Source organism: Salminus brasiliensis, chromosome 19 (genome assembly GCF_030463535.1).
Source record: "Salminus brasiliensis chromosome 19, fSalBra1.hap2, whole genome shotgun sequence".
Taxonomy (NCBI): Eukaryota; Metazoa; Chordata; class Actinopteri; order Characiformes; family Bryconidae; genus Salminus; species Salminus brasiliensis.
This window is the reverse complement of record NC_132896.1, coordinates 11,902,485-11,930,415: the sequence shown is the minus strand read 5'-3', so window position 1 is coordinate 11,930,415 and position 27,931 is coordinate 11,902,485. Positions and strand designations below refer to the sequence as shown.

Genomic DNA, 27,931 nt, shown 5'->3' with positions numbered 1-27,931 from the left:
GCCGTTTTTAGCAGCCCATTAAAGGATGGCTCGGTGCTATAAAGCATGCATGAACGGCACGCCGATTCTCCTTTAAAGGAGGCAGCTAAAGGGCCCCGGGCCCACACCACTTTGTGGGTCGAAAACGGTACAGGAGGACGAAGGAGGAATACCTATGCTGTCTAATGCTAGTTCTGACAAGACACGTCTCTAGCATTCAACATGGGAAAGTAAGCTACGAGTGAGCTAAAGTACCAGATTACAACACGCTTTTGCGAAAGTGATGTTAACTGTGCTTGTAAGTATTACGTGTGTTTATACCACAGAGCCGAAAGTGCTTACTCTCAAACATCTGATTCTTTTTTCTTTCTTTTTTTTTACAAGCATGTTTTGACTTGTCTGGCCTTGACGTTAACCTCAGCGAGATAAGATTGAGGCCCTTCGTCTTCCGCCCTGGCTCATTGGCAGGGTGAGAGATAAGGGAAGCAGAGAAGAATGAGCCAAGGTCTCTGTCATGAACAGTGAGCTTCCCCAGGGAGGAGGCGAACGAGATTTGGGATTCCTGTGAGGGGGAGGCAGTATGAGGAGGTCTTAGACATGGTTCAGACGCGTGGCCTGTCTCACGCTCCCCGGCTTGTTTATTTCCCCCAGGAGGGCCAAAGATCTGGAGAGCAGATAGGGCGCTGCAGAGGCAGGCGGAACACGCCGGAATATCCATGGGAGCTCAAGGTGGAGAGGAGCCACAGGACATTCCTGGACTGGAATGCCCTCTGACATTCCAGCACGGAGTGGAAAAACTCAAAGCATCCTCGGAAGGTGGAAGAGAGAGAGGCCAAGCCCTGGACTGGAAAATCAAAACAACTCTAAGCACAGTGGATGCGGGGGGATTTACAAGGGTTTTCTGTCTTCCAATCTTTGACTTGTTCAATTGTAACCCATGAGCAGCACAATTAGGCGGAAGCCGGGGGGGGGGCTTCGGCTCACATGCTGTCTTTGTCAAATTGGCCAAAAGTGAGTGCACTGACAGAGACGGAGGACGATTTCGAGAGTCAGCACTTTTAAAGCCGAAAATGAGAAGACGTGCTTAATAGGACCTAGCCTGAGGTTATTTCAGCAACAGAGGAGAGGGAAAGACAGCAGTCAAATAGGTAATGCAAATAACTGCATAGAATTCCTGCACACCGTATTGTGACAGGGCCGGTACGAAGAAATGGCAGAACATGAGTGCACGCATGAGACGTTCCATGAATAACTAATACACAAATCCTATTTCAAAGAAGAGCAAGATTGAGTGAAATAATCTCCTAAAACCAGAGTCACTACAGCTTTTAATCCCTCTCCCTGGGCATCACTGATATGTTCCTTCTTGCTTGCTGTTGAAGATATTTGTGTTGCCATACACTTCTCACTTTGGCACGTCACAATGCGGTGGAAAAAATGCATGAGAAACTTCTGGAGCTGAAAAGTGAAGTAGTAGCAATCTCGGTAGAAGGATCGGTGCGTCATATGGTTGATGACTGAACTCAATGGCTCTCAAAAGCCTTCCGGTAGCTCTCTGCATTACCTGTATCTGTACGGAGAAGAGTGGGCTTTGAGAAGTACAACAACAACAAGCTCTTCTATTCATCTCTGATAACCTGCCATGATACCTTCTTACAATACATCCATCAGGCAGCCTGCTGCATGTGTGGGCTCCTGTGCATGAACAGCGTAACACATGCACACAGGTTTCAAGAGAGCCATTAGAGATCCAGCAAACCGACACATGAACACTAGCCCTCTCGTGGCAGCCCGTGTGCAAACTCCCAGAGCGAGGAAAGACAGCCAGTGCCCTAAAAAGCAACATTAATTGCCAGCTAAGCTATTACAACTATCTTTAAATTATCCCAATACATTAGGTGGTGCTATTTAGAGTCAACCTCTATTCAGGGATTATTTCTGTAGGTCAGAGAACCACTGCGAGGACTTCCCTGCATCTTTCATTACTCTCAAAGCAGTGCGCACACAATGCACATTGCTTTATTAGCACACTGCTCAGGCCCTATCTATCCCCAGCACATTTTGCTAAAGGGGGGTGAGGTGGGGGGGGGGGGGTGCAGAATCAGGTCATGCTGGCAGCAAAAGAGAAAATCTGTCTTGGGAGCTTGTGAGAGGAGAACCCAGCTCCTATCGCCACCGAGCCTTGCTGCCTTGCACTCGCAGCCTTGGAACAGGCCGATAATAGCAGCATTTAGAAAGTGACCCGGCTGGCCCAGCGTCGGGCGAGGATGGAGCGGCAGTGGGAGCGTGAGTCGATGTCTGCTGAGCCAGGGCTCATATCGCCGGGAGGAGATAGACGGCTTCCTTAAGGAGCTTAAACTAAGAGGCCCCTGCCGCCAAATGGGGTGGAACTTTAATCAACGCCGACTGCTGTGACTTGCAACTTCTCCAAAATAGAAATTAAGCCTTTAATCGCACCCTTTTTTCATATGTCATATTTTGGATGTGTAGAAAAAATACACACACACACACACATACACAGTCAGCCTAATTCCGGGGCATGTACGACAGTACGGTTGTCATGCTTTGAAGGCATCAGTGTGCTCTCTTATGTAAGTCATGTCAGGACACGCGAGAGTGGTAGGATCAATCAGAGAACGGCGCTTGGCCACTGGGAGTAAAGGCCCACACATAATGTTTGCCTTGGCTCGCGATGTTGCCATTTAATGCTGGAGTGGGCGCGTTGAGGAGTTGATGAGACTTTAAAAGGACTGAGGCTCATTAGCTCTCCAAGCGAAAGCACGCAAACTGAACCTGGCGACTGAAGTACCCGCCCCTCCATCAATTAGTCTCCAGCCGGCTGCGACACGAGGCCAGCTGGCTGCGTCTGAACCCGTTGGGGTAGGGGAATCTCTGGGAGATTCTGGCCTGACCACTGACACACTGAGACAACTCGCTGGTCTACAGCTCTTTCGCTCTTTCAGGGTGAAATGAGGTTCTGCATGGTATGGCCATGTACTCCATGTTGCCAAGGTACACCCTTCTCTAATACCAGCTTATACAAACAAGAACTTCGGATTTCGCTCAGGACGGACAAAGATTAAAAGTTGGCGGCGCTGAGCTCGGCTACATCCCTCCTCTCTCCCCAGGTTGTGGATTGGGAGTTCAAAGTCAAGCAAGTTCAAAGTTGCAGCAGGGGAACATTCAAATTAGCTGCTGCAATGGAGAGAGACACATCCTCAGCACCAGACGTTCTGCGCAAGAAGTCTACACATTAAAGAGCATTTCAAATTAGCAGCCTTCGACACTGGAAAAAGACACAGAACTGGCTTTAACGAGCGGAGCAGAGCTGGAACAGAGGCTGAACTCCTGCCACTGCAGCTGAAATTGTGCTTAACACGCAACATCTTCAACATAACAGTTATTAAGAAGAAAACAGTCCACTGAACCAGTTTAAGTTGCGGGACTCCTTTCAAGTTGATGGAAATAAAATCTCCACCATATGAGTCATGACAATTTCTGCCTCCGTTAAAAGAGCATGGGACAAAAGAGGCAGAACTTTCTCAGGTATCGACTTTGTGTTTCGTGCAGCACACAATGCCGCTCATTTCACACAATTCAGGCCTTCTCGGCGTGGCCACATTCACATCCTTGAGGACCAGAGGGGGAAAACATCAATGATCGGAATTTCCTTTATGTGAGATGGCGTGAACAAAGAGGTCAGCGTGAATAGTGGATCACAGGGAGATCACGTGTACTCACAATGACCGCCATCATAATGATGATGCATACCTTCAGTGATGGGCTATTCATGAGGGTAGATTACGATGGGGCTTCAATGTCACATCCTTATTCTTGTCAGGATGTCTCGCATTAATAGATCCGTTCCATGAGAACGGGTGCAGCGCACCACCAACCTGCACGGAACTTAACCTCCTCTGTCCTTGTAACGCGAGCCCTGCGGAGATGATTACCACGGTACAAGAAAAGTGTTCTGCTGAGGTTCTTGAGGCCAGGAGCTATAAAACAAAGGTGTTACCTTGAGAACAGCAGCCTTTGTTAGACAGTGGTTTCCTCATAAATAATTATGAGGTGTGTTTGTGGGAGTTTGTGTGGAGGCGCATGTGACACAGAGAACACGGAGAGCGCAGAGGCTCTGCGCCGTGAATGAGGCCTTGTGTTTGGGTCCTGATTCAGCAGTGCGGTGCTTTGTGGTGAGCGAGCACTGAACAGAGCCTGGCTTTAGGGGAGTGCAGACTCATCTACTATGATAATGGCTCCAGCTCAATAGAGCAGCTGGACAGGGGCTGGGGCCATGTGGGATGAGCGCCGCTTCCAACATTTTGAACACATTACGGAACAAGATGTCAGCGCCGGGTGGACGCTGCTTACAGCATGAGACTAATGAGATGGAATGAAGGGGATAAGAACCAAAAGAAAACCATGGAGGTCATAATAATCATGTTCACACACACTGAGAGTGCTTTAGCGCTTTATGGCTGAGTACTAAATTATAGCAAACAGCCTTAGGAAAACCAGTGGGAAACAGAGTGCAGGAACCATCTTCTGCTTTTCCAATCAAGGCCAATAAAATAATTGATAAATAAAAGAAACAGTTTAGCATAGAATCACATCTACACAAAATCCCCCTTATCCTCGTCAATCAGGCCTGACAAATTTGGCCACCAATAGTGCCCAATAGTGTCAAAAACCCTATAAACAAGTCTATTAAACGGTGATGACCACTTGACAACAACTTTCACAAAGTTTAAGGTGTGATGATTCAGGCAAGCAGTCTGCTCGATGCTAATTGCTGTACGTAGGCTTGTAGTCTACGAAGAAAGCCAACGTCAAACACCAAACATGCCTTGTCTGATTGACTACCATTTCTTTGTAAATACATCATTGTGGAAACAGAACTGGCCAGTCTTTGTGATTTTTTCGACACACTGAAGCATGGAGCAGCATGAGTAAAGCAGATCAAGCAAAGGTTCTAATCAACTGTGGATTTCCAGCTAAAAAAAGGAAAGGCAGCACACTCACCTTGAGCTTGTCGAAGCGATCGCTGAGGGAGGTGACCTGGTGCTCGCGGTGCCTCCCCACCAGCTTGCACAGGGCGCAGATGAGCTGGTCGTCCACCACGCAGTACATGTTCACCTTCTCGTTCTCATGCTCGAGACAGGCCAGGCCGCGCAGGTGGGCGTCTGCCACGGGTTCCAGCAGCCGGTGGCTGGTGAAGGGCTTCTTGTTGGGGTGTGTGGCGCGGAGGCAGCGGTCACAGTACGACACCTCACACGTCACGCACGTCTTGACAGCCTCCCTCGGAGGCTCCTGCTCGCAGAACTGGCAGGCCACGCGTTGCTCGGCCGACATGATGCCGCTGATGCTGCCGTTGGCGGCCGGGCTGGACCGCGCGCTCCCACCTCCGCCACCGAGAGTGGCGCTGTAGGGCCGCGGGCGGCGACTCTCGCTGGGCGAGTTGGGCCCGCTGACGGAGGCCTTCTGGAAGCGGTCAATGATGTTCTGCAGCGTCACATTGCGCTTCAGGCCCTCCAGGCCGCGCTGGTTCAGCGTGATGACGTAGCGGCACGTGGGGCACTGGAAGGCGGAGACGGACTCAAGCGGCTTGGTGCTCGAGCAGTGCGAGACCAGGATGCGGTGGGCGCAGTTGAAGCACAGGCTGTGGGCGCAGGGCAGCAGCAGGGGGTCCTCAAACAGCTCCAGGCAGATCGGGCACGTCAGCTCGGACTCCAGGGTTTCCATCTTCAGTCAGACCGATCTAAAGGTGACATCAAATCCCACAGAAGCTGGTCAGTCACCTGCGTGGCAGATAGCTGGGGGTTAGTGGCAAGCAGTCACCCACCCGCCCCCACCACCCAGGCAGCACAGGTAGCAGCCAAGATGACATTCCACTCAAAATTGCAGAGCAAATGGATTGGTCCAACTTATATCTCAACTACATTCAATGACAATGTTGAACTTTTTGGAGAGGAATGTCACCTTGACATAAAGCAAGCTGGTTAATGGCAAACAAGTTAGTCTTTAGTTTTAGGGGTGTCCAGGTCATGTCCTGCAGGATTTACTGAGCTGAATCAGGTGTGTTTTAGCATGGAAATGACCTGTGCTGGACTAAGGCAGTCCATGACCAAAACTGGACACATCATGGCACATAACAAGGCATTCAGAGTTCAGTGGCATCAGCAAGCTGAAATGAGCCTAAATTCTGCACTGCCCTCATACCATACGCAGCAAGAGCAGGTCAAGTAGGGTCATCGTCTGTCGACAGCAGAAAAGGCAGAAAGATTTGCCTGGATGTGACAAATATATACACACTGCCACCTGTACACGCACTGCTTTACACCTGGCTGAGCTCCAGTTTAGAACAGCTACTCTGTGTCTGTCAAGTCACAGCCAATCCAACGCATGACCTCCCCTAAAAGTCTTTGGAGAGTGAGACAGCTCTCTCTCTTCTGCACTAAAAGCGCTCTGCCAGGCTTTTTTTTTTTCTTTCTGTCTACTGCTTTTTAAACAGCTGCCTCCGTCTCTGCATCAGCTCTTTAGTAGACTGGGTATGCCAGATCAGAATGCTAAATTCCACTATGATTGATCTGAAGGGGTCCGGAACATGAAAAGCGCATTGCGAAACGCCGCAATGACTTACAGTGCCGCAGAACCTCAGGGCAGTCGCTTCCCAGAGAAGTGATTAGGAATATGGGATTTGACAAAAGTCATTGTGCAGTGCATTTGTCAGAAGGCTTTCTGGTGATCACCCCAAAATTCCTGTGTGACGGAGTGGTCTTAGCATGAGTCTTGCTGTGTTTTACGTTTGATGCACATGAAACACTGCTCTTTACTGGGTTGGGAGGGTTAGTTTAAAATGTATTCTGTTACAGATTACTGATTACCTGTAAAAACAATAACACATGACGTTAGCAGATGTTGAATAAAAATCACTGTATTCAATACAGGAGAGTATCTGAATTGTAATTGTAGAATCTGTTGCTAATAATGTTCTAGTCTGTGATTACATGCATTGTGAAAATATCTTTAAATATCACCCAGATTGATATTTTACTCCATTCATTATAAGATGTTAATGCTTCCAGCTGAAAAAAAAAAAGCTATGTTAGTCAAAAATGCTCTAAGTTGGTCTGGTCTGGTGCTGGTGCCCAGCTATTCTAATGTATCAACAATAGCATCTTACACAGCAAGCACATTTCTGGCGACAAATTGCTTGAGAATGTAAAAAACGTCAGGTAAGAACACAAAAAACAGAAAACTCAGAAAACTGATCGGCACAACTTTAATGTCCAACAAGCAGTTGGACATTAAAAAAAAAAAAAAAAAAAAAAAGACTGTAGAAATAAGTAAAACCAGCAACACTTAATGACTGGAGCATCCCACACTTTTATTCGTAACCTTTATATATTAAATAAAAGGGTTACACGTAATAGTGTGGTGTTAATGGTTTGTGTGTCATCTGTGTACTGATATGGAAAAAGTTCATACTGTAAGAATAGTTATTGATCCTTGTTAAACTGTACTGATGAGGAAAACTATCATACTGTAAGAATAGTTATTGATCCTTGTTAAACTGTACTGATGAGGAAAACTATCATACTGTAAGAATAGTTATTGATCTTGTTAAACTGTACTGATATGGAAAAAGCTCATACTGTAAGAATAGTTAGTGATCCTTGTTAAACTGTACTGATGTGGAAAACTATCATACTGTAAGAATAGTTATTGATCTTGTTAAACTGTACTGATATGGAAAAAGCTCATACTGTAAGAATAGTTAGTGATCTTGTTAAACTGTACTGATATGGAAAAAGCTCATACTGTAAGAATAGTTAGTGATCCTTGTTAAACTGTACTGATATGGAAAAAGATTATTCTGTAAGAATAGTTATTGATCTTTTTAAACTGTACTGATATGGAAAAAGCTCATACTGTAAGAATAGTTAGTGATCTTGTTAAACTGTACTGATATGGAATAAGCTCATACTGTAAGAATAGTTATTGATCTTGTTAAACTGTACTGATATGGAAAAAGCTCATACTGTAAGAATAGTTAGTGATCTTGTTAAACTGTACTGATATGGAATAAGCTCATACTGTAAGAATAGTTATTGATCTTGTTAAACTGTACTGATATGGAATAAGCTCATACTGTAAGAATAGTTATTGATCTTGTTAAACTGTACTGATATGGAATAAGCTCATACTGTAAGAATAGTTAGTGATCTTGTTAAACTGTACTGATATGGAAAAAGCTTATTCTGTAAGAATAGTTATTGATCTTGTTAAACTGTACTGATATGGAAAAAGCTCATACTGTAAGAATAGTTAGTGATCTTGTTAAACTGTACTGATATGGAATAAGCTCATACTGTAAGAATAGTTATTGATCTTGTTAAACTGTACTGATATGGAATAAGCTCATACTGTAAGAATAGTTATTGATCCTTGTTAAACTGTACTGATATGGAAAAAGCTCATACTGTAAGAATAGTTAGTGATCTTGTTAAACTGTACTGATATGGAAAAAGCTCATACTGTAAGAATAGTTAGTGATCCTTGTTAAACTGTACTGATGAGGAAAAAGCTCATACTGTAAGAATAGTTAGTGATCTTGTTAAACTGTACTGATATGGAATAAGCTCATACTGTAAGAATAGTTATTGATCTTGTTAAACTGTACTGATATGGAATAAGCTCATACTGTAAGAATAGTTAGTGATCTTGTTAAACTGTACTGATGAGGAAAAAGCTCATACTGTAAGAATAGTTAGTGATCTTGTTAAACTGTACTGATATGGAATAAGCTCATACTGTAAGAATAGTTAGTGATCTTGTTAAACTGTACTGATATGGAAAAAGCTCATACTGTAAGAATAGTTACTGATCCTTGTTAAACTGTACTGATATGGAAAAAGCTCATACTGTAAGAATAGTTAGTGATCCTTGTTAAACTGTACTGATGAGGAAAAAGCTCATACTGTAAGAATAGTTAGTGATCTTGTTAAACTGTACTGATATGGAAAAAGCTCATACTGTAAGAATAGTTATTGATCTTGTTAAACTGTACTGATATGGAAAAAGCTTATTCTGTAAGAATAGTTATTGATCTTGTTAAACTGTACTGATATGGAAAAAGCTCATACTGTAAGAATAGTTAGTGATCCTTGTTAAACTGTACTGATATGAAAAAAGCTCATACTGTAAGAATAGTTAGTGATCCTTGTTAAACTGTACTGATATGAAAAAAGCTCATACTGTAAGAATAGTTAGTGATCCTTGTTAAACTGTACTGATATGAAAAAAGCTCATACTGTAAGAATAGTTAGTGATCCTTGTTAAACTGTACTGATATGGAAAAAACTCATACTGTAAGAATAGTTAGTGATCCTTGTTAAACTGTACTGATATGGAAAAAGCTCATACTGTAAGAATAGTTAGTGATCCTTGTTAAACTGTGATGTAATCCTGCTAGCAATCCCTTTTTAAAATGGACCTGTAATCTAATTACGCACTGTAAAGGGTTCACTGTAATTTAACGAAATATATCCCGATTGCGTAACTCTCTTACACATATTCCCTTACTACCCAACCCTGCTATTTTACAGGGTCATAGAACTAACAAAGCAGCGATTAACATTTACTCTGTAGCTTTAGCTGCTGTGATGGGTAGAGATGGGAGAAAGGCACTATTCTGTGTTTTACAATGCATTGTAAAGTCACTTACAATGGGTGGAAAGGGCCTATAAAACCTGCGGCACACAGTCGGCACCAAAGACAACACACACACATACACACAGGACTTAATCTGTACAGGGAAACAAAGTTAGCAAGGGTATTAAGGCTGATGAACCTTGTTAATGCGATTTCATTAATTTTTCTCACTCTTGCGTGAAACTCACACCTCTCCCACCCCTGAGTCTCTGTTTAGCGATGTGGCTTCCTATTGATTTGGTCCTCGGTGCACCACCGCTTTTTAACGATTTCCATGGTGTCGCCGAAGGAATGAGGCGCAACACACAGAGCGACGGCACCAAGGCCGCAATCACACCGCCCTAATACATCCCATCTTCTCACTGCTTTCAAATCTAATCATCACACTTCTCAACCTTGGGTCTGCGGTGTCAAACCTGCTATTGACCAAGGCTGAATTAACCTCATTGAATTTCTCATAGCGATATTCGAAAAACTAAAGCCTCTATTTGAATCTGCTGATGAAAAATAGCAGACAGGCCTTGTGTCAAGCCTACACTTTCGTGTATAGTGCAGTGCTGACATCAGAGACCACCCTTTCTTTATTTTGTTAGCAGTCGGAATAACCAATAAGTACACATTTATTAACATCTGCAAAATAAAAATAAAAAACAGAAAATTACACCGAAGCTCCTGCACCAATCAGCCATAACATTAGGACCCAATATTGAGTAGGTCCCTCTTTGTGCCGCCTCTAGACCTCTAAAGGCATCCTGTAGTATCTGGCACCAAGACATTAGCAACAGATCCTTTAAGTCAGTAAGCCGTAAGGTGGGTCTTAGCTGCCCATGATCCTGTCCCCGGGTCACCGGTTGTCCTTTTTTGGACCAGAAAGAACCACTGCATACCAGAAAGATCCCGCGAGACCTGCCGTCTAGCCATCATAATTTGACCCTTGTCAGAGTGGCTCAGATCCACATGCTTGCCCATTCCCCCTGCTTTTAACACATCACCTTTCAGAACTGACTGTTCACTTGCTGACGAATGCATTCACCCCTTGACCGAAATGTTTTTCACTTCACTTGTCTGTGGTGCTAATGTAATGGCTGATCAGTGCATAACTAAATATGTAACGGAGTGGATCTAATGAGAATAGTTTTGCTGGTCTACCAAGTCTTGCATGGCCTTTTTTCCATTAAGTTTCTGTCGCAAGTGGATTATTTTCCAATCTAATCTCCTCTGTCTAATCTCCTGAAAATGTAACATGTACTTAGCAACTGTTCTAATGAGAAATTAACTGCATGAAAGGCAGTCTCTGAGTTTTGCACAGTCAGGTGAATCTGTACGGTTCTATATGTGAGTTCAGATGTAGGCTAGTTATATTTAAGTGTTTAAATGGTTGAACTTTATGGTCTTTTCCTTTTCTTCTCCATTTTAAATGCTGCATGGTCCAGAACTAGGCTTAATTCCTGCCTGGGTAACCAGTCCAATGCTAAAAACGAACACTTTTCAGGTGACCGATGCCCTGTTTTTTACCTTCCTTTTAGCCAAGAGAAGGACCACGTTTGGATGGTAGTCCATGTCGCCCCTCTTGCACTTACTATGGCTTAAGGATGTCAAGTTCTTGTTGAGTCTGAACTCAATAACAACCCCATAACACTCCAAGGCTTCTTACACACTAAATTGTATTACTGACTAATTACAGGGACTTCTGTAGAAACTGGTGGGGCTATTCTTTGGTAATAGACATTTGTAACACTTTTGGCCCGTCAGCAGGCCCTAGGCTTTTTAATGGATTCACTTTTTTTTGGGGTGACTTGGGCCTAGTGGGAGATACAATTACCACTGTACTCTTTTTTACATCTTCACAGACGTGACTGTTTGAAAAAAAATAAATAAATACACTAGCATTTAACACATTAAGCCTTGTCTTGGACTAGGGAGCATTCTGAATGTTGTCTAGGACTGGGCTTAATCTCTGTCCGGCAAACCCTGGAGCCTAGGGTAGGTTTAAGGGTAGGTGTAAATATTTAGCAGGTACTAAACACAATGTCAAGACTGGTTTGTATGGTATGACTCATTCTGATTTGGTAATGTGTAAAGTTGAACTCTGCACTTGGTTGAACTTAAGCAGAGCTGGGCCTCTTTTAGGGGTTGCTGAACTCCAGCCCACTCCCAGCTCCTCTGATAAACTCCAGTAGCTTCCTGAAATGCTCGCACCATGATGTCATCCTTAAGCTGCACTGGAAAAATAAAAACACTCCTGGATCCACTCATGCAGATATCACAGTGATAAGAGGCAGTGTCTTTGGGTAACCTTCACCTTCCTCGTCGCTTCAGCAGATGCTCACGGGCATTTCACTGGTGCATGCAAGAGGGACTTTTCTCAAGCGCTTGGAATCTCTGGCCAGTCAAAAACTCAATTACCTCGATCAGATAAGGCAGAGAAATAGATTGCGGAGGCGAAAGGGGATGACCTGCATGACCTCACTAAGCAAGCAAGAGGAGAAGGTCAGTGCCAAAATCTGACCTTAGGGCTAAATCTCATGTTTTTACATTGTCCGTGTAACAGACAATCGTACTATAGGGCCAAGACAACACCATGTTATCGGAATAACGAAATAATTAAACAAATACATCAATCGTCACATCGTCTGATTGCAATGAAGGGCTTCGTTTAGATAGTCATTGTCTTCTTGTGCTCACAGACAGACAGTCTGATCCTTCGTTTTGTTGATTTAGCCCTGATGCTTCCTTTTGATTTTGATCCTCTGGTAATTACTGTAACAAAGCCACTTCATCACTATATCAGCATTCAGTACCTAACAGTCTTCACCTGCACTGTAATACTACCAAAACACTAGACAGCATCATAAAAAAATACTACTCTAATATATCCAAAAAAGAATCCAGACGGGATCACCAGGCCACGGATGCAAAACTCTCTAATAGGACCGAAAGCAGAAGCAGAGTGGTGGATTGTGTTGGCTGGGGTCCCTTTCCTTGAGTCTGTCTGTCTTTGGGCCGTTATTTAAAGGGACTGTAAGCCCCCCCGGGGCACTGTCTTTGCCACTGCTGTGCTCACTCCCACTGCAAAAACAAAATGCATGCGTCACTTAGAAACATGGCATTTCTGGAACAAAGACAATTAGCCTTGTCTAAACAATGAAGGCAATTCATTTGTCAAGTGACTTGTAGAACGGCTCTTCCTTGAATTATGCCGGTACAATGATGACACAAAAAGAAAGAGCAAACTCAAAAGGTATTCAGTCACTAAAGAGCGTTCCGGTAGACTGGATGTACCGGGCTATGCTTCGCTCAGTGATTCCGGGTAGGCGCTGGACCCACTGCCATCCTGACTTGGAAGAAGCGAATAAGATGATGCATTCTTAGCAACTAAGGTGCTGCAAAAAGTTCTTTAAGCGAGACCACAAGAGAACCCCACCTGTTTCCTCCAAGTCTAGGAAGTCTAGTTGGATGGATATTGGGCTACTCTTATAATTATTTGTGTGTGTTCACTATGAAGCACATCTCTTAACCTTTGAGAAAAGGGACATACTGTGGCTGAAGGGGCCAATCAAAACCATGGCTAGAATATTGTAATCGAAAGTGTACAATGTGATGCAGGGGTCAAGAATTGTACTTTAATAATATTAAATACTACAATAAACTGATGGACCTGATGTAAATGGATGCAATGGAATGAAACGGCTACTGCTTTTAAGGAAACGTTGATGAAGAGCAGGTATGGTTTTAGATGTTCTGGAGCTGGAAACAGGCGTATTTGTATGGTGACCTGTGATAACCCTGGCAGTGTGTGAGGGTCATTTTACCCACATACTCAAAACCCAATTCAAGTCCTTGCTATACATTGGGGCATTCTGTAGTATTTAAATATTTGTTAGTATGTGTATATCTTGTCGCTGACATGCAAAAACCTTGTATCTTCAAATTAGCAACTTTACAGGGAACTTTCTTAACTTTCGATGGATGTCAATGTAAAAAAAAGTCTTATTCCAAGTCTTTTTTGAATGAAATCCAGATTTAAATTATGTCAAAAATGGCAAATATTGTTGTCCCATTTGTTTCAATAGAAACTGTGATATAAATGAAAAAGACATCAGTGAACAGTTAAAAAATCTGATCATGCTGCTTGTGCATTAGTGCACTGTACTAATGAATAACATTTATATAATAAGCTTTTGTAATGCAATGGATGTCACATAATATAATAAAATATTACATATAATACAGGCTAATTAAACTGCAGCATATATTCTACACTATACTCCATTATCATACTACTCTATCTCAGTCTAAGGACACAATTCAGGCCAGGACAGGACCTAAAATTGAGCATCCCGGACATGTCTGCAGGTTTAAGAGAGTGTGTGGATGGCCATGGAGCTGGGTGGGCCAGTGGGTCAGACTCCGCCCGGCGGCCCAGGCACTCTAATAGAGCCATTCATCTCTTGTCAGCCTGCAGCTGGCCACCAGCTCCCCGCAGCCTCTGCTTGAGCCAGAGCAGCTGAGCAGCCACAGCCCAGCCCAGCCCCTGGACCAGTGACAGAGCCGGTGGAATTGTGCTGCAGTCCATGCCGCTCACCCTGGAGGAGCCATCGATTGAGAGAGCGCAATGAAGGCTTTGGGGATATCCCAGCCACTCTTTTTGGGACAAGAGCCAGATCAGCCTGTTCCTAGCCTATCACCTCTGAAGCTGTGCTGAGCGGCCAAGAGACAGGCAGCTCAGCAAGCAGGGAGGGGACACGGTACAGGCAACACATTTATGACACTAATGATTAATGATTACCGGACTATTCCAGGCATATTCCCCCAAATGCACGGCCTGGCATATGTTTGAAGACACCTTGCCATCTAAATGACTATAGAGGTTCACTGTTATTTTTCATTTAAATGGTAGCGAATATTTTGTATATTATATTTGGTTGGGACAAAAAATGCTCACATATCAGCACTATAACAGGCCAAAACACAATTTAAGGCATAGTTTTAACACTGTAACAAAAACAGTGTTGCTATCCTCTCATTGTGTCCTCCCAGTGCAATATGCTGTAAGCAGACTGTAGCCAATTACTGTAGCCCTCACTCACTTCCCTGGGTTTGGCTTTTTTTGAGTCTTACCGTTACAAAGAAATTGGTAGTCGGCTATGTTTTCTTTGGCTAGCTAGTGTTAGCTTTAAGTCTAGCTCAGATCCCTGTTTGCTCCCCTAGGATTTCACCTTACTGCATGCTGAGTTTGAGCGACAGTCACAAGGCCTGGTTCATGTAGTGACTCACATAGAGCCTAGCAGTGATGTGCAGTTCCCCCGGTGTCAACAATTCTCCCGTCACAGCCCTGTTACAGTTCCAACAGTTTTGACTAGGGCTTTTACTAGTGAGCTGGGTTTATGTACATTTTGGGGGCATTAATATAACGAGTCAAGACACTGTTGCGTTCCCTTCCAAAAGAAGGACAGGACTGTAAAAAGGGCCAACCCCAACAGTTTGGCCAACCCCAACAGTCCTGTCCTTCTTTTGGAAGGGGACGCAACAGTGTCTGAGATTCATAGTATGTCACTTCCTTGTGAATTCTAATCATTCAACTAAAATTGTATACATATATTTTTATTCTAGAGCCTCTTTAAAACATTTCCCTCAATAGTGCTGAACACTAATATCTCAATGAGGGGATTTTTGTATATATTTATTACACTAGCCAACAGAAATGTGGGGTTGCGCCTTCATTATTTTGTCAGTTAAGCTGTTTTTGCAAAGCAAGCATCTAGATCTAAACTGAAATCACATCTCAAGCTCATTTACTAATAAAAGTATAAAAAGCCTGGTGTTAAGACTCCAAAGTAGTGCAGTCCAGAGTAGTCAAAATGAGAGTTAACAAAAAACAAACCTTGAAACTGAAACAGGCTATGTTAAAAAAATCCCCAGCACTCGATAATCATTACGCGTCTTATAGTCTCACAAACCATCTGTGGTGTCTCTAACCCGCAGGAGTAAGTAAGAGAGAGGCTTTCTCCCGTATTAGCCTTAACATGTGTCAAAGTGTGGGCTGTGTTTACAGGCATGGCCTAGTCCCAGGAGACAGCGGTGGGGTAACAAAGCAAGCAGGTGTGTTTGAAGCTGTGGGAAGTCTCCTCGGGCCTGTGGCTCATCCCAGCACTGCAGGCTGAACACTAAACACTCCTCCTGATGAGCTCACTGCTGCTTAACCATGCTGGACAGAAAAGGGCTGTGAATATCTCAGAACACCAACAGTATGCATCGATACATTGGGATCAATGAAGTGCACTTTCTACTACATGCGATACACATGTGACTCTGGCATGAACCAGGCTGATCAATGTGTGCTAGACAGCTTTTCTGCCATAATTAACATGAACAAAAGACAGATGGGAGTTCACCAGAGTTCAGGCCATGACTGGAGGAGTTGGTATGCGGCATGCATTCCTCAAATATCTGATGAGATCTAAAGGCTGCGGGTGTTAATTACAAATTACAGGATTATTCCACTGGCTACTTCATGTGGAACTGAAAGAAGTCACTAATTAAATAAGCATTCTGAAGCAAATGGCTGTGTCAGAGTTGGGCCTGCAAGGTGAAACGGCCCTAATAGATTGAAATATTGCTTAAATTGGCTATTTGTTTGCTATTTCTCTGAGGAGCCTGTGGTAAAACATGTCCAGACACTTCTCGGTTAACAGCAGAGTGCAGAGACTGTAGAAGTGTGTGGTGAGTCTGGCTGTAGCCCAACCACACTGTGACTGGTGTTATTCTGCAGGCACACTGGGAGAGTCAATCCAGGTCTGTTTTTATACCTCAGAAGCCAAACATGGATTGGTCAAACTTTCAAAATCAGTAGGGCTGCTTTTTAGAATCGGTCAAAACTGGGCTTTGAGCAGAGAAGTAGAGCTGGATAATTATGGTGCGCATTTTAATGAGAGTGTATGTAAACCCCAGCTGGTACTGTAAGGCCAAGAGAAACCACACTTCTGATGTCATCCTCATTCGCCCTGCACTGCTGGAGCAGTACAGGTACACAAAGTCCCAACTGAAATAAAAGGATTGGTCAGAAATGTATTCACAGGTCCAGAAAAAACAACAATGGGAGTTTTGTCCCATATCAAGTCTCTCTCACGGAAAGTGCAATTTTCCATATAAGAGGCCAGACACGGATTTTACTGCTGTCATCAAAAAAAAAAAAAAAAGGTCAACGTGGCCAGTGTGGCCACTGGCCGGCATTCAGGTTTTCCACATCCTCTCTTTAACGCTGGCCTGCCCTAATCAAACATGCAATGTCTATTCATAGAATGTAAACAGTATTGTAGCCTGGTGCTTGCATTTCACTCCGCTTGGGTCTGGAAGGGCAGGAGTGCAGTGGGCCTGGCCAGAGGCTGAGCTCTTTGGCATCTCCCCTACGCAAACACGGCTGGGTAACCTTTACGTCCAGCACAGCAAGATCCAGGTCAAAGCCCATCTGCTGCTCTGTCACATGTGAACAATGGGACTGTGAAGTGATGGGTGCCATGATGCAAGATGCCACATTTAGCCCTGGAGAGTTCGACACTAGCGTTTCCATGGAGGAGGCACTTCAGTGCGGTGGTCCCCCTTGAGTTGAGTGTGTAAAAAGATGCTTGTGGGTGAAAATATGACAAAAACATTTTTAATGATGGGGTTCTACTAAAAGGATGGCCAGTGATTACAGCATTGATTACTAATACAGTTTGGCCTCATCATGATCTTAGTCACAATTACAGACAAACATGATCTAACTAAACTAATAATACACAAATAACTGTACTGTTGCACCATGTTTGGGGCTGCTTTGCTTCCCCAGGTCCTGTACACCTTACATAAGGGCATCAGGCTATGACCTCAAGCCGAAAGGTGACGTTGGGTAATGCAACAAGACAATGACCCAAAGAACATGAATAAATCCAATAAAAAGGTAGGAAAACAGGGAGATTTGTGTTATGCAATGACCTTAACCCTCTCTAGATGATGTGGCATGACCTGATGAGGCATCAAATCTTCCTCAAATCTTACTTCCAGCTACAAGAAACATTTGGTAGAGATGATTGCTGCTAAAGGGGGATCTAGAGGTTATTCAATTTCAGGCGTTCACTTACTTTTTCTAGCCTGCAATGCTGATGTTTACTCAATGTGCTCAACAGTAGGCATGAACAGAACAACTGTTATTATATAGTGTGTTTTTAGTTCAGTTAGACTTTAGGGGTGTAATGAACCGTTATGATACAGACTTCACGGTTTGGTGCACGCTGAAGCATGGAGAATATCTGGTACGCACTATGAGGGTAATTAATTTAGGGTAAAATTACAGTAATTACACAAGCACGCCTTCCACCAGTGTAAGATGTTGCTTATGCATGGTACTATGGGAACTGTAGTGAGTTTAGGAGTATGGCTGCTTTTCCTCTTCCCTTGAGGTCCAAACTGCAGCATAAACCGAACCGTGACTTTTGTGTACTGTACGCTCACATTTTATTAGTAATCAATGCAGAAGTGACAGCTCTGAAAAGCTCATACGCGGAACATGGACAGCTCAGTTCTCTGGGTTTCAAAGATTCTGCTTGCCATTTTACCCACCCGTTGCTGACGCCTCTGCCGACCGCACCTTCGCCCAACACAATGAAGTTAAGACCTTCAAACGTCCTGTCATTTCCCTAATGCTCTTAGCCGCAGCGTTGTCTTATCGTGCTTGAGCACAACATAGCGCCGACACGCTCTCTCATGCTCACCCTGAAGCACTTCCATTATTGATGTGCATTTGCTCCGGTGAGAACAAAACCAGGATATAAAATGCAGCGCAAAAGCTCATAAGATATTTAGCGCGGTGTATAGAAGAGCAGGCTGAAGGAAAAAGGCAGAGCTGCTGAGAGTAACCTTATTGGCCCGGTGTTCCTGATGCAGACCATCAACCGACATCCACTTCTTTCCATGCTCTCAGAGAGGAGACAAAAGCATCCTGAGCGGACACAATACCGACTCCCTCATTACAGCTGCGTCCTTCGCTTCACCAGGAGACTGGTGGAAAAAAATTACTTGTGGAGGGGAACAGACGGCGTCTCAGAGGAGTGGCGAAATGAAAGAGTATCAAACTCCGTTCTGATTGAGCTTTGGCACCTTGGGCTCGGGCCTCGGAGAAAATAAATAGACTTTGATTTTGTCGTTTCTCTTCGAGCAGGGGAGTCGATTCTCAATCAGAAAAGATGATGCGGCACGTTTCGCAGATTCTGACTCCGCATTCCAGCTTTTGATATTAAGGCGCTTTCATTCCTTGGAAAGCCCAACCACCAATTTAGAGGTGAATGATTTCCTTTACATCCTTCATCTCAGCAAAGCGAGCCCGACTGAAGCCGAACGTATTCCAAGGTCTACTTGAGGCCTTTTCGCTTTGCCGCTGGTCCCCTGTGACACGCAGTAACTAGCTGATCAATGAGGGAGTAAACGTATGCATAAACCACAGCAAATCCTTTTGTTATGTTTCGCTGTAAACAAACTTCCAGACACAAATTCATTTTCAATCTTGTTTCATTTCCATGTCACTAACAGAAAAAAAATGATGTGTTGACAGAAAAAATGGGAACCAGTGACGACTAAACTAATGGCACACCTTTACGCTACATTTCTCATAAATATGCTAATTTTGTGCAGACCTTTTGAAAAGCTCAAAATAACAGAGTGATGCTTTTTTTTATTTAATAAATGTTAATATGAATTTCTCTTCCATCCTAATGCACTCAAAGTCAAAACAACAACATATCTTGGACACTGAGAAGTAAAAGTAGCCCCTTCTAAAAGCCCTTCTAAAAACAGTCGTAATTTTAGACTAATATCTGGGGCTGCAATGACTAGTCTACATAATCAACAGCATTGATTATAAAAATTTGTCGACTCAGAATTTCAGTGTCAACGTCTCAATAATGTGTAACTGCAACGCACTACAGGAAGTGCTGGGGGCAGTATCACTTTCATTGTTTGCTGGGACGGCATTCTGTACGAATGGAGAAGAAAATACTGAATAAACAGTGGACAGAGCGTGAAGAAGACGAGGCAAAAAAGCGAGACATAAATAAACCAGTGACAACAAATGCAGACGCTAAAGCTGCATTCTGGATGGGTATGTTTTTCCCACTACTAATGTTAGTATCCTAATGTTTGTTAGTTTACCTGTCTCTCGGACTCTGACATTCACAGGAGAGTAGACTTTAGCAGGTAAGGTTAGACAAGCAATGGAACAAGAGCCACGGTGCAGGCTAGAAAAAGTAAGTGAATTTAATAACCTCTAGATCCCTCCAGCAAAGGCTTCCTGTAGCTACAAAAAGGATTTTCACAAGACTGAGGAGGAATTTTGGACCATCCCTCCCTGCAAGTGTGTCAGTTTAACAACATTTCTGGGATGCCTTACGTGCATAGCCCTCTTCAGGTCAAAGCAACCCCAAACCATGATGCTCACACCACCATGTTTCGCAGTTGGGATAAGAGTTTTTTTGCGGTTTGTAGAGTCTTCTGTGAGCCTCTGTGTTAATGACATCTCCAGGAGCTAAAAGGCAAAAGGTGTTTTAGTTAAGGAGATGAAGGAGATTGTAAGTGTGGGCTTCTCGGGAGCTTTGTCCATTAAATAGAGACACAGAAAGCTGGATTACTGACAAATCTGTTCTTCTTGAGAAAGACTTTAGTTAGTGTGAACCATTAAAGCAAATGTGTTTTTAGAAGACTCAAATTATGTGTACATTGACTGATACGCTGTTAGAAAATTCTGAACTGCTGCTACTCTCCCTAAGAGTGTGTGTGCTATTAAGATTACACCAGTAAGACAGAACAGGCAATCCTAGAAAGAATTCAAGACACTTACGAAAACCTGTCGAGGCACTAAAACCTCACAAAAAACCAACAGACAGAATAGTAAGCAAATGTGTAGCTATGGTTTACTGTGGGTTGCCTTTGAGCATGGTTGTGGGCTAAGGGTTTCTATTTTCTCAAAACCAACGTCTGGCCTGTGGGCTCCAAGTTATACAATACCTTAATAGGGTTTTAAAGCCTATTGTCCCAGAAAGCTCAGTCTATTGTGCTGTAAATAACAATAATGTCCCTATAATAATGGCAGTCCTCTCAACACAAATCAAATATTTACACCCAGAGACATGCCCCACAACCAGTGAAATCTGATCCTTCCACCCACCCAAAAGCTGCTGGATGAAAGCACTGTGAAAGCTCCTTCGTGGCCTGTGCTGTTACAAGCAGCCTATAAGCGAACCCTTTTCCTTTATTTGCATGGCTGTGACTAGCGGAGCTGTACTTTGCGTCCACATATAAACGCCTTTCTGCCAATGAAAACCAAAACAGCTTTATTATCAAAGCTCCTACTCTCTCTCTCGCCACCTCTCCAATGTGCAGCAGTCCTTTCACACGGGTCTTTGTTCGAGGTGCCACCGAACTGACGCAGAGATTCTATCTTTTACATGCTGGATCACAGCCAAGCAAGACTAGCACAGTGCAGTGTGTGTTTAATAAAAGCCGTCAAACTGATGAGAGATGTTAAGATATCTCATTTCCTCCTCGCATCTCCCTCCAGCCTCTCATTACGCTTCAAAAAGACAACCTTGAACTTGGCCCCTCCATATTCAAATAGCTGCTCTGGAAAAGGGAAAACGAGCATGAAAAGCCTAATTCAATATTTAAAAAGGTATCCAAGTCGGATCCCGCCACTAATGGCCTATCCTGTAGCTCGCAGCACCTCCGCCAACATTGCGGATGACAGTGTGTGAGTGGAAGGCCTGGGCTTACCACACAAACACAAAAACACATGCGCACGCACTTCTGCAGCGCACCACGCTTTATTCGGATGCAATTCCCTGCCCGAGCTCACTCCGAGTCTTTTTTTGCCACATGACAGAAATTTACAGACTATTTATATATATATTACAGACTGTATATAACAATAAGACTAAAAGTGTGTATAATAACATTTTGTGCATAGTCGTATGTATTTTATTTGTATTTTAGACTGTGGGAGACATAAATGCAATGCAAAGCAGCCCCAAACAATAATACTTCCTTCACCATGCTTCACAGCTAGGATAACCTTTTAGTAAACAAAGGATTTTGCAGATTGTAAAGTGTTCTATGAACCTCTGTGGCCCCATAAAAGAAATTTAAAAGAAAACAAAAAATACAAGACTTAATAATATAATGTGCAATTACACATTATACTTATATATACAATAAGGACAAAAGTATTGAGACACCTGCTCGTTCATTGTTTCTTATTAAATCAAAGTTATATATAAAAAAAGAGTTTATCCTGCTTTTGTTGAAAGGAAGGCGTTCTACTAGATTTTGGAGCACTGCTGTGAGGGGTTAGTGCTGGGCAGTATGACCACAAATGTGTAAGATGTTGGCAGTTTCACGGTATATCACGGTATTTTAAATATTTCATACATTATTATTACTTACTGATATATTGACTAACTGAAAGAATGACTAATGACTTGTCTTCTTTTGAAAACTACATAATAACTACATAAATACAACATCTTTTCTTGGTACTTCTTGGTATAGTGTTAAAACTCTAGGCTATGCTAGGCTAGGCTTTTTTTCATGAGCCCACCAAAGAAGAAAAAACATATATATATATATATATATATATATATATATATATATATATATATATATATATATATATATATATATATATATTTGAATATTTTGACTATTTAATTCTGAGGCAAAATAACAGGGTTGTAAAATAGGCTTCTGAGCCTTTTGTTTGCCCCAACCAAAGTCACTTATTTACTATTCCTACAGCTAAGAACACGTTAAAATGCTGAATAAATGCATTCTATGACACCTTTAATCTCAGAGAACCGCTAGCAGAAAGATAAATGTGGGGTGGCTGTTAAAACGCTCAGCCTGGGCCAGCAGGATGCTGACCCTCTCCCATCAACTCTCCTGCAATAGCCTTTTATCTTTAAGCCCTGACATCTGAGCATGCTTCTCTGCATGCCTAACTCAAGACAGGTGAAAGTGAGCTCATCTCGCTCACACACATCCAGCACACTTGCTTCACCGCGAAGCTTCATTACATACAGTCTAACCTGCATTGCATTCTGGTGTCCTAGAATCTGCTCTCTTACATGTGGCCTCGGGTCTAAATGGAAATAGATTTGAATGGTAGGCTGGGGGAGGAGGTGTTGCGGTACATACGGTATATGGGCATGTGAACCAGTTGAAGTCATTGCTGGCATTTATGCCAAAACAGCCCCAAGCCCTGTAAAACAAACATAAAAAAAAAACCAACAACCCATATGGTATTATTCTCCAGCTCGCACGAAGCGCAGGTCTCTTGAACTAGATCTGCTTTAAGGAAAATAGTCATGTTCTGGATGATCCCATTATGTGTTTGTTTTCGTGGAGCGTGTATAAAAATCCAAGCCACATTTCCATTTAATCAGCGATGGCTCACATTTTCTGTTATTAGAGCCGTTATAGCATTTTCTGATAGCCTCTGTTGTTCTTCCTTTTATTTGGCATGATGAAAGCTCCGTGGTAGGTTCATTGTGTTTCATTTGTTCATTTTTGTTCAGTGCCATTTGCACAGTCTGCAGTATTTATGTACATAAACATAGCAAATCTCCCACTTTCTAGAACTTTGTCTCTTTGCACTGCAAACACTATTTGCGCAAGTTTCGTGGTGGAGAAAAAAAAAAAAGGGGGGGGGGGACAATAACCGAGGAAATATCAAAGGCCTGCTCCCATAAACATAAATGGAATGGCATAAATGGAACAAGAAGATCTTGGCATTTCAATGCACAGATTTAGCAAGGCAATCAAACGCTGCTGAGAACAACAATGCCTTTCCCCCCACCCTCAACCCCCCTGAAGGAAATACCAAACATTTCAGCTGCTTATAAATAGAAACCCCTGGCTTTCTGCGGCCCACTGCAGGATGAGGAACATGTCTGAGGGGGGTCTTTGGAAACGAGCCAACCTCTTTCTCTCACTCTCTTTATATATCTCTTTCTGTCTCCCTGGTCTTCTGCTTTCACCCTCTGCCCTTCTTCTGCATGGCTTCACAGTCGTGTAACACCTCGCAAACAGCTGTTCATTTATTCATACAAAGCCTTGCTCTGGCAAGGGTGTGGATGATGAAGCTTCAATGGGGAGACCAGTGCAGACATTGACCCTAGTGAGCCCTGGGGTCACCACACCACTCCCCCAGACAACCTGTGCTTGTTTAGACTGTCTAGGGCTGCAGGGTAAGGACCAATCACTGCTTTGTTTAATACAGTCCTACACACAACAGTTCTGATAGAACTTGCGGATTCTGGTGTCCCGTGGTGATCACGGGGTTGTGGGTTCAATACCCGGGTAGCCTTGCTTTAAGGGCGCCGTATCGTGACCCTGTGACCCTGACCCTGTGCCCTGACCCAGGCATTCTTCAATCTAGGTTGTGCAAAGAGAGGAATTTTGTTTTACTGTACACTGTTTTACTACACGTCCAGATGTTTGTGGACACCCCTTGTGATGAAGACATTCAGCTACTTTAAGTCACGCCTGTTGCTGACACAGATGTGCACATGCACACACATAGCGTGTGTGTCTAGTACTTGTAGAGATATACTGTCACTAGAATAGGACTCTCTGGAGCAGGTAAACATGAACCCATTGGGGGTAAAAAGCCTCCCAGGACTGATCTGGAATGATTGTTGGTGCTCCATCCAATACTTTTGGGATGAATTGGGGAGTTGAGGTGGGGATAAGGTGGGGTGGTGACCATCCAACTTCCTGACCTCACTAATGCTCTTGTTGCTGAATGCAATCAAACCCCCACAGTAGTCCATGCAACGGAATTTAGCCCTGTGTAATTCAGACACATCACAAACAGCTCAAATGCTTAGCACATTACAATCACGCAGTAAAGTACTCGTCTCACTTTCTCGCTCTCTCTTTCTACACACACATTCACTTACGAGGTACTAAGTACTTTCTGAACATGCTACAATACTGTTGAGAAACTGCAATGTTTTAAAGACAGCGGTAATGACCCTCCCAAACATATCTGACATCCACTTTAGCTGTTAAATATGTGTATTACAGTTGAGTAAGCCACTGTTAACCAATAAAGACAGGCCTACTGCTACTTCTAATAGGAAATAATACCCTTCTCTGAGTGGTCCTTCACCGGGTCAGCCTAGAGTTCAGCATTTCACCAGCCTCTATATTTACCGCTAAAGCAGGGAGTCGCCTCCTCGCTAGTTATGCTATTCTACTAGTAACATGTCTTTAGCATGAGCAGCTGTATTTTGTTTTCAGCACAAAAAAGTCCGCCTACAAGCAAACACAAACTGGCTACTCTGCAAAGCCTAGTGAATCTGCCTGGGAAACAAGTACACATGGAAAGCGACAGTTTCAGCGCTCTCTCTCTGAGCTCATATGCTTAATCAAGATTAAATAAGATGAGCTTGTTTTGTAGCAACCATTCGTTCCAAAAGCGCTTTAACACCATACGCCACAAGCTATAGATAAACACATATGGCTTGCTTGAATTCATGGATTATGCAGTGTGTGGAGTGGGTTTTTCAGCGGCATTCTAATCCAGCTGGGCTGGAGCTGCCGGAGTGAGTGGGAGTGTGCGCGGTTTCCTTGCGCGGCCGCAGAGAACGGCAGAGCCAACGGGTCTCAGCCGTGTGGTGGGACCTGCAATGGCGAAACTGCTTCGCCCTTCATCCATCCTCTTCCTCCTCCTCCTCCTCCTCCTCCTGTACCTGCTCTCTCCCTTGCCCCTGCGCTGCAACCTCTGTGGAGAGCCTGGCGCTCACTCGGCGGGGATCTAACTGGCTCTAAGATCCCTCCGCTGAGACTTTGAAAAGTAAACATACGGAAGGTGCGGTGAGGTTAGGTGTGCATATTTATTTAAAGATGCAGCGCTGTTTGGTTTGGTGCCTGCTGCGATCATCATAAATGAGTCAGGAGAAGAGTATGTTTGCACTAAAATATGGAAATGCCTCCACTACTGATGTCTCCATTGTGCGTGCCTGAGAGTGCTGAGTATTTAGGTGTCATAGCTAATTAAAATTTGATTTTTTTATCATGTTGCAGAAACCTATCTTGTCCTCTAAGATGGCAAAATGGACAAAAGGACGGTGTCTGCTGCTTTCAATGCCTTTAAAAATGCGCCATTCTCTGCTTAGACACGTATTATGTGTGTATATACAGTACTTGGCATGCTCTATTCTGTACCGCTTTGGATATGTGTCTGCTGGATGCTTAAAGAGGCCCTAGAACGTCAAACTGTATTTTCCTGGGCCTGGTTGAATAACGAGGGTTGACAAATGCTGGCCTAACCAAAACGAAGCTGGAAAAGGAGCCTAATTCTGAAACCCCAAGACTGTTTCAAAAGAGTCTTGACCTGTTATTTGTACACCCCCATAATTTACATACACCCCACAAGCAAAAGGCCTAATCAAAGCTGGCGAAGCACTAAAACGTGATGGAGATTTCAAGACAAGATGGCGTTGTTGACACTGGAGAGCAGCACCGCCTTCAGACTACGTAAACCAGGCCGTTTCCTGTGCCGGTGTCCGCAGAAGGGACCTCAAACTAAACCAAACTAAAACTAGCCAGCGCTAGCTTTCCCATCCCTACTCTGGACTGTCCACTCCCTCAAAAACTAAATGAGCTGAACCGAATCTAAATAATGGGGTGGTAAATAGGCTACTACTGCTACCTCTACTGCTATTTCTACCACTGCATCACCTCCCTTTAACTCTGTCAAATCTCTCATCCCTAGCTCCACTTATCAGACAGAGGGGTTTGGCTTCCTTTCACCAGCAGAAGCCACCTGAACTCCAACTAACCAACAAGTTCTCAGAGTTCTCTCTCCTCTTTTCAGTCTCTTCCCAAATCATAATATGCTGTTGGCATGGTCCGAACTAGCAAACTACTCGTTAAATGCCTTCTTTGGCACCTGTACGGCTCTTCAGAATTTCTTACAGCACCAGAGACCAGAACAGCCCACACACTGCATGAACGTGCGTGCCCTTTTCCAGGGGCAGGTGTATACGTGTGTGTTCAAGTACATCATGTTAAAACTGGGCCCCTCCCTTGCCTGTACTCTTGCGCTTTTATCAATCCCAGAGGACGTGACCTGAGGGGAGTCAGGGTGAATGACGCCGCTCATGAGCTCCAGGGCCAGGTGAGATCATGGGAAAGGCACATACACACACATGAAAACACACAAACATGCACCGGCAGCTGGCTCTTAACAGCCTCAGCGGGAGCCTCCCTCGGCTGCTGCTGGAAAAACTCCTGACCTCTTGCCTTCCTCCACCTCCACAGCAGCACGGCCAATTAGACTCATGCGCTCCCCTGCCCCTCCCATCACTTCCATCAGACCGGAGCTGGAGCGGCCTCGGCCTCGGAGCTGCTGCCAGCCTCGGTGTGGCGCGGACGGTGATAAATGAACTGAGCTTTAGGCCCTCAGCGTATATGCTGAACAAGAGCTGCTGGATGGATGGACCGAAACATTTGTGCTGGTGTGTGAAAGCGCTGTTTCGCGACATGCGCTAATTTCTTTGGAGTTGGCACTTTTCGAAGCACAGCGGGATGGAAGAGTTTTTTATAGGAATGCGCAAGCGGTTTTTAACCCAGTCTCTATGTGCTGCATCTGTGTGTCTGGGATGCGAGTGCTACAAACAATGATGTTGGCGTGTTTCCCCTGTGTTTAGAAACCTGTTGACTTGAAACACATTTATAATAGAAGCCAACAGGCCATTAATTTTGCTACCTGAAGTAAAAACGCTCCAAGTATTCCCGTAACAACTTTTATGGGTGATCTTAAATGTTCCCAGAATGCCCGCTATCACCCATCGGAAAGGGTGAGCTGGCCTTTTAGGTCTCCATGGATACAAGGCTGAATGTCAATAAACAGTGAAGCGGCCGAGAGATCATTTCCTCTTAGGGGTGGTGGAGCATATAGGCAGCAAAGGCAGCAGATTACAGTGCTGAGTCTGAGTATGTGGCCTGTGTCCAGGGTCAGATGCCTGTAAGGGTCAACTGTCACCCTGCAGGTTTCAAGGTTGCAGTGACATCAGTAGCTGTTCTTTTTGGGTCCTACAGTGTGCAGTTAGCTAACTAAAGAGAAGAGTAGTAGGGTCTGTTACGGTTAGCTTTAAGCCATATACCCGCTCACCTTATCAGCCTCCGCGCAGAGCACAGCCCTTTT

General features: G+C 43.9%; 1 protein-coding gene across 4 annotated transcripts in view; it reads right to left on the bottom strand.

Annotated features, from left to right (window-relative positions):
* Positions 1-27,931, bottom strand: part of mid2 (midline 2) — a 153,610-nt gene that overhangs the window by 49,042 nt on the left and 76,637 nt on the right. For 3 of the 4 annotated variants that reach the window (XM_072663615.1, XM_072663613.1, XM_072663616.1), the window contains exon 2: positions 5,002-5,777. In XM_072663615.1, the coding sequence (XP_072519716.1) occupies positions 5,002-5,721 (720 nt within the window). In that variant the 5' untranslated portion in view covers positions 5,722-5,777. The remainder of the gene's footprint in view (positions 1-5,001; positions 5,778-27,931) is intronic. The other variant, XM_072663614.1, reaches the window with a different exon arrangement.